This window comes from Ctenocephalides felis, unplaced genomic scaffold (assembly GCF_003426905.1).
Source record: "Ctenocephalides felis isolate EL2017-DRISC unplaced genomic scaffold, ASM342690v1 CF-g0.4_SCAFFOLD_00845, whole genome shotgun sequence".
NCBI classification, from domain to species: domain Eukaryota; kingdom Metazoa; phylum Arthropoda; class Insecta; order Siphonaptera; family Pulicidae; genus Ctenocephalides; species Ctenocephalides felis.
Genome location: NW_020536999.1, coordinates 5,321,022 through 5,334,873, shown reverse-complemented (window position 1 = coordinate 5,334,873; position 13,852 = coordinate 5,321,022). Strand labels below are relative to the sequence as shown.

The window sequence follows — 13,852 nt, the reverse complement described above, 5'->3', positions numbered from 1 at the left end:
AAACATCTTTAAAAGATGGGAGATTTAATTCATTCTGTGTCGCATTTTAGTTTGGTTTTATTTAAAAAATATTTAGTTACAAAGGTATAAGGGGTGAATACTTCAAATTTAAAAAAAAATTAAAATAAGTATATAAACGTATAATTTTTTTTAATTGTTAACAATATTTCGTGACTCAGATGACATCCCACTTCTGCGAAACTTTGAATAAAATTGAAAAATTAAAAACATGAATTTTTGAATAATAAAAGAGACTTATAGTTCAGAAATTGAAAAAATAATATTTAATTATACTATACAGATATATATATATATATATATATATATATTATATATATATATATATTAGGGTGGTCCTTAACAAGGACATTTTCGAATTTCTTTGCTCCCAGGGGCGAAATTGCTTCCAAATAAAAAAAAAATGATTCTCTGAAAGTTTAGCTCTTTTATAAACATTAGATAGAGCGCACAATAAAAATTACTTGCATCTGTTTGTTACTAATATGTGCTCAAGAAAGTCAATCTATAAAATCGTGCGCCATCTGTGATCATTGATCGTGAACTCAAATCGTATGATACATAAGATATTTATAAACCACATAACATGCACAAACCTCTTCTTAAATACATGTGAGCTGTTCTATAATCTATTCATCATGGCATCAATTTTGCAGCAAAATATTTATTTATTGGTGACGATATTTTGCTGCAAAATTATTCTTGATGCCATGATGAATAGATTAATAGAACAGCTCACATGTATTTAAGAAGAGGTTATGTGCATGTTATGTGGTTTATAAATATTCTTATGTATCATACGATTTGAGTTCACGATCAATGATCACAGATGGCGCACGAATTTATAGATTGACATTTCTTGAGCACATATTAGTAACAAACAGATGCAAGTAATTTTTATTGTGCGCTCTATCTAAATGTTTATAAAAAGAGCTAAAACTTTCAGAGAATCATTTTTTTTTTATTTGGAAGCAATTTCGCCCCTGGGAGCAAAAAAAATTCGAAAATGTCCTTGTTAAGGACCACCCTAATATATATATATATATATATATAATATATATATATATATATATATATATTTATTATTTTACAAATTTTATGGAGTCGTCATGAATTTTCTATGCTCTTTGTATAGTGAAGTAATTTCAAAAATTTCTGCTTAGCCTTAAGATTATTATTATTATTAGTTTGAAGGAATTTTTATGAGTAAAATTATGTAGGCATTTTAATAAAAACATTGTAAATATAAGGAATCGAAAAATCGTGTTTCTTTTTCAAAATAATTTAATTTTATATTAATAATTTTACAATTAATATTTTATAACCAAAACTTCATAATCTTGGTATCTTTCTTCTCGGCCCATGTAAGGGATGTAGCAGCATCCATGACTTGGGTGAACCTGGGGGAAAAAATATTTATTCGATTAAAAATTATTTTTTGAACTTTAGTTAACCCTGTTATAACGCGGATTGCGTTATATGGAAACCGCGGTATAAGAAACTCACATCCCGGCAAGTTCGTAGCGTGTTGTAAAAAACACTATTACAAATTTCAGCATTTGCACCGCGTTATACGGAAACAAATAATACAAGATATATGATACACATTAAATATGATAAATATTTCAGTTTTTATTAAATTTAAGGGATATAGATAAGAAAAAAAATGTAACAGGTGCTAAAGTAAAATCTGTTCTAAAACAATAAAATTTGAAGCAGATTTTTTTTAAAGTGTTGTGATAGAGCGCTGACACTACTAAAACCAATGTCTAATATAAACTGGCATGTTTTCATATAAAAGTTAAAATAGTCGATATTCAAACCTTTTACAACGATTTCTAGTTACTAGAGTCATTCATAGGTTGCGCTGAAAAAAGTTATGAGTTATTGTAGGAGTATCGCGTTATCGGAAGGTTGACTGTATAAGTTCATTATTATTTCAAAAAAGTGTAAAATATAACAATCAAAATGTGTAAAATTAAACAATCAAAATATTTTGAAAGAACATAATTAAAATTTTATAATTATTATCAATAGGATATTCTTTTCTTAAGAGGTGAGTATAGAACATACTATTATAATAATGTATAATAAAATATTATTAATACTTTGCGCAAAAGTTTCAGATGGAAAAGTTGGTGTGGGAAAAAAGAACTTTGAATTGTTGAAAGAATGAAGATGGTCTAAATTTATGTTATATATTTAGACTTTCGGCAGAGGATTTAAATTGAAGGTAATTTATATATATTTATATATATATATATATATATATATATATATACTAGATGACCCGACAGACGTTGTCCTGTACCCACATCTACGTTGTTTTAATAACCTATACTAATATTTGCCGTTCAGTTAAGAATAATAATTTCGTTTTTCGAATTACTATTTGCACCAATATATAAGTTTGATGTTAAATGCAGAACTGCTTCAAATAAAATGATGATTCTCAATTCCCCCAGTTAACACTTTAATTATTTCTTTAATAATATAAGATACACGTATTGGAAATTGCAGTCTTTTAAAAAATCTAACAAATTCAGAAACAATTAATATATAGCATTCGCGGTAAAGGTACAATATCACCTTGGATTTTTCTACCCAAAATAATTGATTCAATAATGTTGTCTATAATTTTTATTACTTCGTACCATATTTTAACTAGCTTACCGTAATTTTAATATCTAAATTACATTTTTCTCACTATAATTCAATATACATTATTACTTAAGTTCATATTTGAAGTGAATTAATTTCTCAAATTCTGTTCGCATGTGCTCTATTCAATCTACCATCAACAAAATTATTGCAGTAAATGTAGAGGAAAAAAGCGTGTGCCCTGTGATTTTTTTTTACTGTGCTCCAATTTGCTTGATATTTTGGAAACAGTCTAATATTAATCTTAAGTTCAGAAGTGAAAACAATTTGCACTCCGTCACCACCCCGCGCATTATTTGGATTTTAACTCTTTTAATTCTGATTTTATCCTAACTTGTAATTCACTATTTTAAAGGTAATTAAATGAGCTACAACTTTCTATATCATAAATTTTACCGTAACTTATCTTATTTTGAAACGGCGAAGGGTTAAAGGGCTCGAAAGGCACTCTGGTTGGACAGCCGCGCACTATTTAAACAATCATAACTCTAACAATATTTGTGTAACGGAAAAATAATAAAAAGCAATAATTGGTCAGAAAAAGTCCTTGACTTTTCATCTATATAGCTTTATACGTATCTTTTATTCTTTCACTGATATAATAATGAGAAATTGGCTGTTTTTTTTTAAATTGATTTTTTTGTATGAAATCATGAGCTTTTTGAAAATCGTTTGTACCAAAGTCGTTATATTTTCAAGAATCCATTAAGATCTCTTGAACCAAGTTAATTCTAGATAGAATCCAATTAATTTTAATTTGGTGGAAATGGCACTCATAAACTATTTGATATAAATGAAAAAAACATTGTATGCGTCTCTTTTATTTGCATGATAGTTCACTCATTTTACACGCAGAAGTACTCATTTTAAAGCTTATTTTGAGTACTATAAAACCCCATTTTCATATCTAGCCTAATATTGTTCCTAGAACACTTTATAGAACACCGATTTATTAAGATTTTAATTGATATAATTTTGTCCATTACATGATTTTCGTTAAAATGTATATTTTTAAAGATATCAGCAAAAAATGATGAAAAACGCAAAGAGAAACAAATTTTCAGTAGCCTGTTTGCTTTTTTGAACAACATTATTAAACATTTTTCTCTTATAATTAGTTCTTTTATCGATATACGACGTTATTTTGAAAGAGATACAATTGCATCACTGAAAAGGGATGTCATCCCCCCGGGAAGTGGCAAAGGAGTCTAAATTATTTTCACTTTTGAACTTGATAGTAAGATAAACCTAATTCCAAAATTCCATACGAATTGAAGCACAGTAAAAAAAACTCAGACGCAAAACACTTCATTGACTTGAGTAAATATTTCGTATCCAATGCCAAACATATGAATTTTTGACAGAATGAAACTTCTAAATAATTTTTTGAATATGTAATTTTTTCTGGGATACCCTGTCTATATTTACCTTTCCCACTGTTAGAGCCCCATTAGCCGAAACTCTGGCAACATATAAATTTTCCCCTGTAGAAGTTCTGCCAGCCACAACAGCATCGAGTGGCACTTGCCCATTTCGAGACCTTATCCAATGATATGCTGGTCGGACTAACATCTAAAAAAAAAACTAGGTACAAGTGGCAATAGTTGACATAATCAACATATCAATTTATGATTGTTTTATAAGTTGTATTAGACTACCTGAAATTTCGACACAGATATTTCGGTGCAATTATGAGACACAAAAGCAGCCCTTATTTGGGGTATGACTTTGGCAGGAAGGGTATCACCATCGTGGTGGGCACGACCCAAATACATGTCGTGACCATTATTGTCGTGGCCGCACTTGACTGCATTTTCCAATAGAAGGTGACATGTGTCCACGCTGGTGTCAACCTGCAAAATAACGAAAATAATTCAAACTTGTTTTTCTAAAGTATGGCAAAATGTTCAGAAACCTCTGAAGCATAAAAATATGCAAAAAAATTATTTTCGATTTTTTTGCGATTACTATAACATACCCTACGAGAAGTTAATAAAAGAGACTCTACTGACGAGCAAACTGATAAATATTAAAAAGAAGACCACTGACCATCAAAATTTAGAAAAAAATTTAAAAATCACGATAACGAATTAGAATTCTCAATAATTTAACGTGAAGCAATCGGTTATAGTTCATAGGCGACACTCGTACACACAGGTCGGTTAACTTGAATTAAAATTGCTTTGTGCTTTGAATAAATAAATAAAATATTTCCTAATACTTACCCATTTATGTCCGGGCGGATCCGGACTGGTGTTACCCGGATGAAAGAGATTCGCTTTATACATGGTATATTAGTTCACAATCTCGATCGATTATTCCGGAATAATTTCAACAGGTTGTTAACTCCGGTCAACCGGAATCTAGTACTTCACGTTTTATATTAAATAAAATAATAAATCTTTTCCGTCGTGTTTTTTTTTTGCCCGCAGATAACATTATCAGTCAACGATGATAACTATTAGGTTTGCGATTGATTATCGGGAAATTGAATAATTAACCTTGATGAAGAGTTTATTGATTTTGTAGATTATTTATTTTTGTATCGTTGTTATTGATTTTGTAGATTATAGAGAGAGTTTATATGGTTAAAGTACGAATCGAACCTGGATATTTTTTTCATAACTCGAAAATTTTGTTCCGGGCACTCTTTTTTAGTTAGCTTAGCAGAAACTAGATAAAATTTACTAAAATTCTACATAAACTATCTTATACACTTTGATACAAAAATTTTGAATAGCTTGTACTCGATCTAATGTATTTTGCATATTTACAATATAGGGTGATGGGACACTTTTATTCATTGTATTAAATAACTCGAAAATTTTGTCCGAGACACTCTTTTTTGTTAGTTTAGCAGAAACTAGATAAAATTTACCTAAATTCTACATGAACTGTCTTATACACTTAATCCTACATAAACTTTATTATACACACATATACAAAAATGTCGTATAGTTTAAACACGCCCTAATGTATTTTGCACTTTAACAATAGATGGGCTCAGGACACTTTTATACATTTTATTAAATATCTCAAGTATTTTGTTCCGGGACACTCTTTTTTTGTGAGCTTAGCAGAAACTAGATAAAATTTACTAAAATTTCATATAAACTGTTTTATACACTTTGATACCAAAATTTTGAACAATTTGTACTCGCCCTAAAGTATTTTACATATTTATAATATATGGATTCGATACACTTTTATACTTTTTTTCAAATAACTCAAAAATTTTGTTCCGGGACCCTCTTGTTTGTTAGCTTATAAGAAACTAGATAAAATGTACTAAATTTCTCTATAAACAGTTTAATATATTATCATAAAAAAAATTCAATAAACTCGATGTGAACTTACCCTTACATATTGTCCCAAGTTTCTATACCAAATTTAGGGACATCTTTTTACATTTTTCAGAATACATTGAAAATATCTTTGATGACACTCTTTCTGCAAAAACTAGATGAACTACATTTAGTAAGTTAAAAAAATGGCTACATTTTCTTTCAAACTTTTTTTATATTTTGCATAAATCCCATCTGCACTCGGCTTTAAATATTGTCTTGAGTTTTCCATACAAAATTCAGGGACATTTTTTACATTTTTCTGAATAACTCAAAAACTTTGTCCCGGGCACTCCTTTTTTAGTTAGCTTAGCAGAAACTAGATAAAATTTGCTAAATTTTTCTCCAGTTTAATATAGTCTTTTATGAAAATTTTGCATAAATCCAATCTGCATTCGCCCTTACATATTACATATACATATACATATTTTGTCTTAAGTTTTCCATACAAAATTTCGGGACATTTTCTACATTTTTTTTAAATAACTCAAAAACTTTGTCAGGGACACTCTTTTTTATTTAACTCAAGAGAAATTAGATAAAATTTACTTTTATTCCATGCAAGCTGTTTTTGATTATGTGAACAGGTAGATATATATAGGCATGTAGAAATGAAGACAAGTAGTTTTCAACCAGGTCAACTGGTAAGACAGGTAGAGACCATATAACCAATCGAATATTTATTGATTAAATCGATTATTTGCACATATTAGCATTATTAGTATTTTATTCATTTTTTTTAAATATTTGATTTTTCTTTTTATTTTTCATAGCAAGCTATACAAAGTACATTCAGCTATTTATTGTTACAGTTACATATTATTTGACTGCGTGAGAAGGATTGCTATCCTGCGATAGCACCCTTAGATGTTATGTGATATTTTGTAGTAAATCATTGCATATTCTTCTTTGAGACGCTTTGGTGATATATATTTTACCTATCCATTAGTTTTGATTAATGAATTATTCAATTAATAATAACTGTATGGCGGTGGTGTCGGTGGTTGAGTCATCACCAGCACCTCGTAAACGTCGTGTTTTTCTTCTTTTCCACAAAAGGGGATGTAACAGCATTTATGACTGGGATGAACCTGTGATGAACAAACCAAAGTATTTATAACTAATGCTACAAAATATTAAATGCAAATAGAAAGACATTTGCATAATTTTCACTACCGACGCTATTTTAATAAACTCTGTAACGGCAGAATCACCCCATTAATCTTACAATTACTAGGAAAAAACGTAAAAATGAAGTGGAATATCCAGAGAGTTTCCATAAATATGTGAGAGTGTTTTAGCAAAAAACCAAGAGTAAGTTTTGAAGTAAAACTTCTTTAGGCGCGACATGGGTGTAAAAACTTCTTTAGGCGCGACACGGGTGTAAATCCGTACAAATGCAACGAAAACGCCAACGTGAAGTTGAAGACTACGACGCTAGTAAGCGCAGCTATCGCAATTAATCGATCTAGTCTGCGAGCAAAACAAAAAATACATCAAATGTCAAATCATATGTCAAAAACAAACAAAAAATGTGTCGACTTTCACTTGAGTTTTGTATTTAGCTCGTAGTCTCTAAACATTTTTTGAAGTAAAACTTCTTTAGGCGCGACATGGGTTAGCAATATAATTCGTGAGTTAATAAAAATGTCAGGATCGGAAAAATATTTTATCCCGTCCCCCATAAATAATTGTAGTGCAAATGATCGCAAATAAATAATGAAACTAAGGAAAAATCTGCGCTGCGTAAGAAATGATAGTTTTGGCTATGTATGTTTTGTGTGTGATCGACTTTGGCTTCAAAGTGGCTTAGAAATATCAAATGTTTAATAATGTTTTTTTAATATTGATTCAAATAATCAGGTTGGATGTCAAACTTGTCGATAGATATTAAATTCGGGTAAAATTCCCACTTTGTGTAAATTTAACGAGTTTGTATTTCCACCTATACCAAATTATCTACCTAAACTAGATACTGTATCTGAAAGGTTAATTTCACCTATACATAGATCAAGCTATGTGCAGGGCTTAATAAATAAAACAAATATAAAAGTATGGCTTCAATTTGTTAGCCAAGACGGATATTACAGCTGTTCGAGGAATGAGATTATATCGTCAGCGAAAAAGTTAAAAAATACAAACAGTGAATGAATGTATGTTAATTTTAATTACATGAAGTTCTTCAAACACAATTCTTACAGGATGAGTTAATTTGCAAAAACAATATTTGTTTAGGCGTTGTTTAACATAATCCACTGTGTGAATGAATATTATAGAATTTATTAATCAGCAATTACTTTAAAACGATCATGTCATATTTCAAGTACGACTTTGATTACATTATTGTTTATAAATATTATACATATTATTAATGCAATCATAAATATATAATTTATAATTTATCATTATATAAATGTTATAATGGTTGACGAGACACTAATAAATGTGTGCATCACGAGTGTTACCATATTACTAATAAACATTATTCAAAATTTTTATATGATGTATTTATTTTTACTCAACTTAAATTTGCTACTTTATACAGTAGCAAATAAGTTCTACTTCAATCGCGTGTGATCCTTACGCGCACTCTTTTTTTTAATTTGTTTTATTGACTTCTATTTAATAATATACAGTCATCCCTTATAAAGTGTAAGTTACCTTTCCGATGGTTGTGGCTCCTCGTGCAGTAACTCTTCCAGCATACAAAGTTTCTCCGTGCAAAGTTTCTCCTGCAGGAAATGCATTTGGTGGCACAAAACCATTTTGGCAAGTGACCCATTTATATTGAGGACGCACCAGCATCTATAAAAAAAGAAAAATTTAATATTAGAACGACCTGTGTGTACGGGAGTCACATCTATGGCACGACTTATGTTTACGATACTTGTTAGTGAAATCTTTTTTGATAATTTATCGGTTTGGTTGTTAGGAGAGTCCTTCTTGTTCTTTTTTAGCATTCTGCTCGTCAGTGGAGTCGTACTCTTTCTTTTTAGGGGGCGTCCATTAATCACGTGAGCTAGTTTTTAAGGATTTTTGATCATCAGTAAAGTCACTTTTTTATTTTTATCAGTAGATTGCTCGTCAGTAGAGTCCTTTTAAATCTTCATTACATTGTAGTCGTCAGTAGAGTCCCTTTCACCCTTTTTTGCATTTTTTTCGTCAGCAGAATCTTTGTCGATTTTTTTGCATTTTGGTCGTCAGTAGAATCCCTTACATCCTTTTTTGCACTTTGGTCGTCAGTAGAGTCCCTTACATTCGTTTTTGTATTTTGGCCCTCAGTAGAGTCCCTTACATTTTTTTTTGCATTTTGGTCGTCAGTAGAGTCCCTTACATTCTTTCTTGCATTTAGCTCGTCAGTAGAGTCCTTTTTAATCTTTTCTAGACTTTGCGTATTAGTAGAGTCCTTTTCAATCATGTTATCAGTTTGCTCGTCAGTAGAATTCTTTTTAATTTTTTTTCACTTTGGTCGTCAATAGAGTCCCTTTCACCATATTTTGCATTTTTCTCGTCAGCAGAATCATTTTCGATTTTTTTTCATTTCGGTCGTCAGTAGAGTCCTTTTTAATATTTTATCAGGTCGCTCGTCAGTAGAGTCCTATTTGAACTTTTTTTGACATTGGTCGTCAGTAGAATCCTGTCCAGTCTTTTTAGCATTTTGCTAGTCAGTCGAGTCCTTTATAATCTTTTCTAGACTTTGCGTATAAGTAGAGTCCTTTTTGCTCTTTTTTGCATTATACTCGCAGCAGAATCTTTTTCCAGTCTTTTTACCATTTTGCTCGTCAGTAGAGTCCTTTTCGATCTTTTTTTACAGTTTCACAGAACTAAATATATTTTACATTTTTTAAATATTCGGAAAACGTCACTTTCCACAGGCCTATACTATTTATCAAATTTTAAGAAATACATAATTAAGAAAATCAAAATACTATTTTTAATTTCCTGTGGGGTAAGTTATAGCAATCGCAAAAAATCGAAAATGAAAATTTTCATTTATCTTTACATTTCAGAGGTTTCGGAACATTTTGGCATACCTTAGAAAAAATTGATGTGTCGCGGATATAAATTTTTGTCGACGATTTTGCGAACACGGATCAACCGATTTGAATGGTTTAAAAAACATTCGATTCTTATTAATGTGGGAGATGTGCTGATTAGTTTTTGGCAAATGCAGTCGTTACGGAGATACGGAGCAAAGAGTGCGGAAAATACAAATCAAGTTTTTGAGAGAACGGAGTATAGGATTTGAATGATCTAAAAAACATTCAATTTGTAATGATTGGGAGAAGAGGTGATTAGCAAAGACAGGTCCAGCCATTTCGAAGATACAGAGCTAAATGTGCAAAAATGGCAGTTTTTGAGTGAACTAAGCTTCCGATTTGAATCATCTAAAAAACTTTCTGCTTGTATTGACAAAACAATTGCTTTTGAGGATAAAAAATTATCACATCTTTTTTATTTTCCATAAAATATTTTTGTAATTTTGGATTGAAAATTCGAAAAATTCAAAAAATTACCCAGGCTAAGCATAATCTAAGCGCCACTCCGGTACAAATGTTCATCCAAGTGCGTTCCAATTTTGTGAAAACTATTGAAAAATGTGAAAATGCCGCCAGGCTAAGCACAGTATAAGTGAAAATGTCGCACAGAATTCTTTGCAAATGCGTTTAGACTGTGACTGTACGGGAGTTCTTTTTCAATTTTGTGTAAATTAGGCAAATATTTTTTTGAAATTGAATTCGAAATGAAATGACAAATGACGATTGTTAATGTTCTGGAGATAAATTGATTTATGATTTATGATTTACATTTGATTTGCTCAGATATAACAATAAGATAGCAAGAAAAATAATGAAAGTTACACAGTAAGTATTTGTAATAATATATTTGAAAACGTTTAAAATTTCTCGAATATTTCATTACTATATTGTGTAATAAATACTTGAATTACTACCTGAAATTGGTGCACCCTGATCTCTTTCCCGCAATAGGAGACGTAGGCCGATCTACTTCCAGGAATCACTTTGGCCGGAAGGATGTCGCCGTTGTGATTGGCCCGGCCCAAATAAATTTGACTTCCATCGACGTCACGACCGCCGACCACTCCGGTCTCGCAGAGGGCCAGACAATGGTTGACGTCGGTTTCGACCCAGACGTGGCCCGAGAAGGTCTCTTGGGGATGGATCGTTTGGTAAGTGGTATCTGGGAAAAAATATAGTATATGTAGATATATATATAATATATATATATATATATATATATATATATATATATGTAATATTTTTGCAGCCCAACCGTCGAATTAAAAAAAAGATTAAATAACAAAATTATTTATTCCATTAAACGTTTCGACACTTGATGTGTCATCATTCAGTAATCTAAAAAGTAGTATATATATATATATATATATATATATATACTACTTTTATATATATATATATACGACGAACTCCGTTTCGCCACCAGATGGTTTCGTGAGAAAGATGAAGAAATTTTTTGTTTGTTTTATATTTGAAAAGGAAAAATTTGATTTTATTACACAACAGTAATGAATTTATTTCGATTACAAAAATGAAGTGTTGTTTAGTTGAACTTCTCTAAGTAAATGAAAGTGAATCCGCAAATTATCCGTTTCACTGAAGTGCTCTTTGGTAAACCACATTTTTTGTTTTTTGGTCTGACGTTAACACAAACAAAGCAAATGGTTTTCCAACTCGTATAACAGCCCATGTGAGAAACAATGATTTTCTAAATGATCAATTTGAAATTTATCCCGCAAACACTAAGCGATTGGCCTTGCCACTTGTTAATTGTCATTGCGAACGCAAGGCGAACTGGAAATCGCAATCGTTTGAAGTCAAACGGAAGACCAGTCGGAATCATTGGTATGTCACCAAATCGCCAGCAATTTTTGATTGAATGGTGAAATTCAGTGCGTGTACATCATTATTCTTTGCGGCAAGAATTGCTCGTTGACTTAACCAAGCATAATTCTGATAATTCTCACTAATGTCATTACTCGAATTTTTAATTACGGTGCGTGAAGTTCCAGCAATTTGCATTAGGGCACGAAGCCATGCACGACTAATTTTCTGAGCTACAGACCTTTCCAACGAATGCAAAATTGTCGAAATCGGTTAGTGCGTTCTTATTTCATCAGGAAGAAAAACCCGACTTATTTTTATATATATAGAAGATGTAGATATATATATATACCAGCTGGCCCGGAAACGTTGTTTAGCCATAAAAAATATTTCTAGAAAAATTGTAGTATAAATAAAATAACTATTTTTGTATCCACACACGCACACATTCTATTTTTCTAAGGCATGTCCAGAAACCTTCAAAACGTGAGGAAATGCAAAAATTTTGAATTTCGATTTTTGGTCGATTACAAAATTTTACCCTACGGGAAATTAATAATCAAACAATATATTTAGATAAATCTACCTTGTTTTTCTCGTAGGTGGTTCATAATTTTACTTTTTTTTTTAGAAAAAGTAAAATTATTTCGATGTGCACAGACACGCGGAATTTTGTATACTGACATGAGAGATATAATTATTTTCTGTGCAGAGATAAATGAATCAATGATAGATAAATATCACATACATTGTTATATAATATTTATACACACATATATATATATATATATATATATATATATATTTACACATATATTATATATAATTTGGAAATATGAACAAACAACACTCTTTTTGCACTAATTTAACAATATTTTTGTAATGGATAACACAAAATGCTAATTTAGATTTCCATATTTTAAATTTTAAATTATAACACACTGATGATGAGACAAACCTAGTCTCGAAGCGTTTTTGAAAATTATTATTTAATAAATTAGTGCAAAAAAGAGTGTTGTTCGTTCATATTTCCAAATTAATATCTATTATCCACTCAGAATTCATTTGTGATATATATATATATATATATATATATATATATATACATTTTAAGGGGCATACTGAACATTTTTAAGGGGCATACCTCAGAAAAAATGGATGTGTGTGTGTATGTGTTTTGTATGTCCGCATTTTTTCGTTCACGTTTTCGGGTGCACGGATCAACCGATTTGAATGGTTTAAAAAACATTCGATCCCTATTGATAGGGAGATGTGCTGATTAGTTTTTGGCAAAGGCAGGTCCAGCCGTTACGGAGATACGGAGCAAAGAGTGCAGAAAATACAAATCGAGTTTTTGAGAGAACGGAGCATCCTATTTGTATGATCCAAAAAACATTCAGTTCGTAATGACGGGGAAAAGTGGTTATTAGTTTTTGGCCAAGGTAGGCCCAGCGGTTTCGGAGATACAGAGCTAAATGTTAAAAAAATGGCAGTTTTTGAGAAAACTAAGCGTCCGATTTAAATGATTCAAAGAACTTTCTGCTTGTTTCAACAAAATAATTGCTTTTGGGAAAAACAATTTTTGTTCCTAATTTTTTTTTTCAAAAATATTTTTGTAATTTTGGATTAAAAATTCAAAAAATTACCCGGGCTAAGCACAGTCTAAGCGCCACTCTGGTACAAATGTTTACGCAAGTGCGTTCAGACCGTTTATGTACTGGAGCACTTTTCCAATTTTGTGAAAACTATTGAAAAATATGAAAATGCCGCCAAGCTAAGCACAGTATAAGTGAAAATGTCGCATAGAATTATTTGCAAATGCGTTTAGACTGTGACTATACGGGAGTACTTTTTCGATTTTGTGCAAATTAGGCAACTATTTTTTTTTAAATTGAATTCGAAATGAAATGACGATTGTTAATGTTCCGGAGATAAATTGATTTATGATTTACATTTGATTTTGCT

At 30.7% G+C, this 13,852-nt stretch overlaps 1 protein-coding gene across 1 annotated transcript; it reads right to left on the bottom strand.

The window, feature by feature from the left end:
* Nucleotides 1-1,328: 1,328 nt before the first annotated feature.
* Nucleotides 1,329-12,552, bottom strand: LOC113370754. The gene is made up of 8 exons (XM_026611447.1): nt 12,474-12,552; nt 10,978-11,225; nt 8,685-8,828; nt 7,006-7,114; nt 4,905-4,957; nt 4,338-4,532; nt 4,108-4,251; nt 1,329-1,418 (listed from the first exon to the last, which is right to left on the bottom strand). The coding sequence occupies exons 1-8, from the start codon at nt 12,496-12,498 to the stop codon at nt 1,329-1,331; spliced, it is 1,008 nt and encodes a 335-aa protein (XP_026467232.1). The 5' UTR covers nt 12,499-12,552.
* Between the last annotated feature and the right edge of the window lie 1,300 nt (nt 12,553-13,852).

Bases quoted from the DNA above. Each gene is read 5' to 3' on its own strand.
- LOC113370754 (XM_026611447.1), bottom strand. From the start codon at position 12,498: ATGAACCACCTACGAGAAAAACAAG. The intron at 8,829-10,977 runs GTAGTAATTCAA...CTTTTTTTATAG, and splicing joins TCAGGGTGCACCAATTTCAG to ATGCTGGTGCGTCCTCAATA. The intron at 4,252-4,337 runs GTAGTCTAATAC...TTTTTTTTTTAG, and splicing joins TATCTGTGTCGAAATTTCAG to ATGTTAGTCCGACCAGCATA.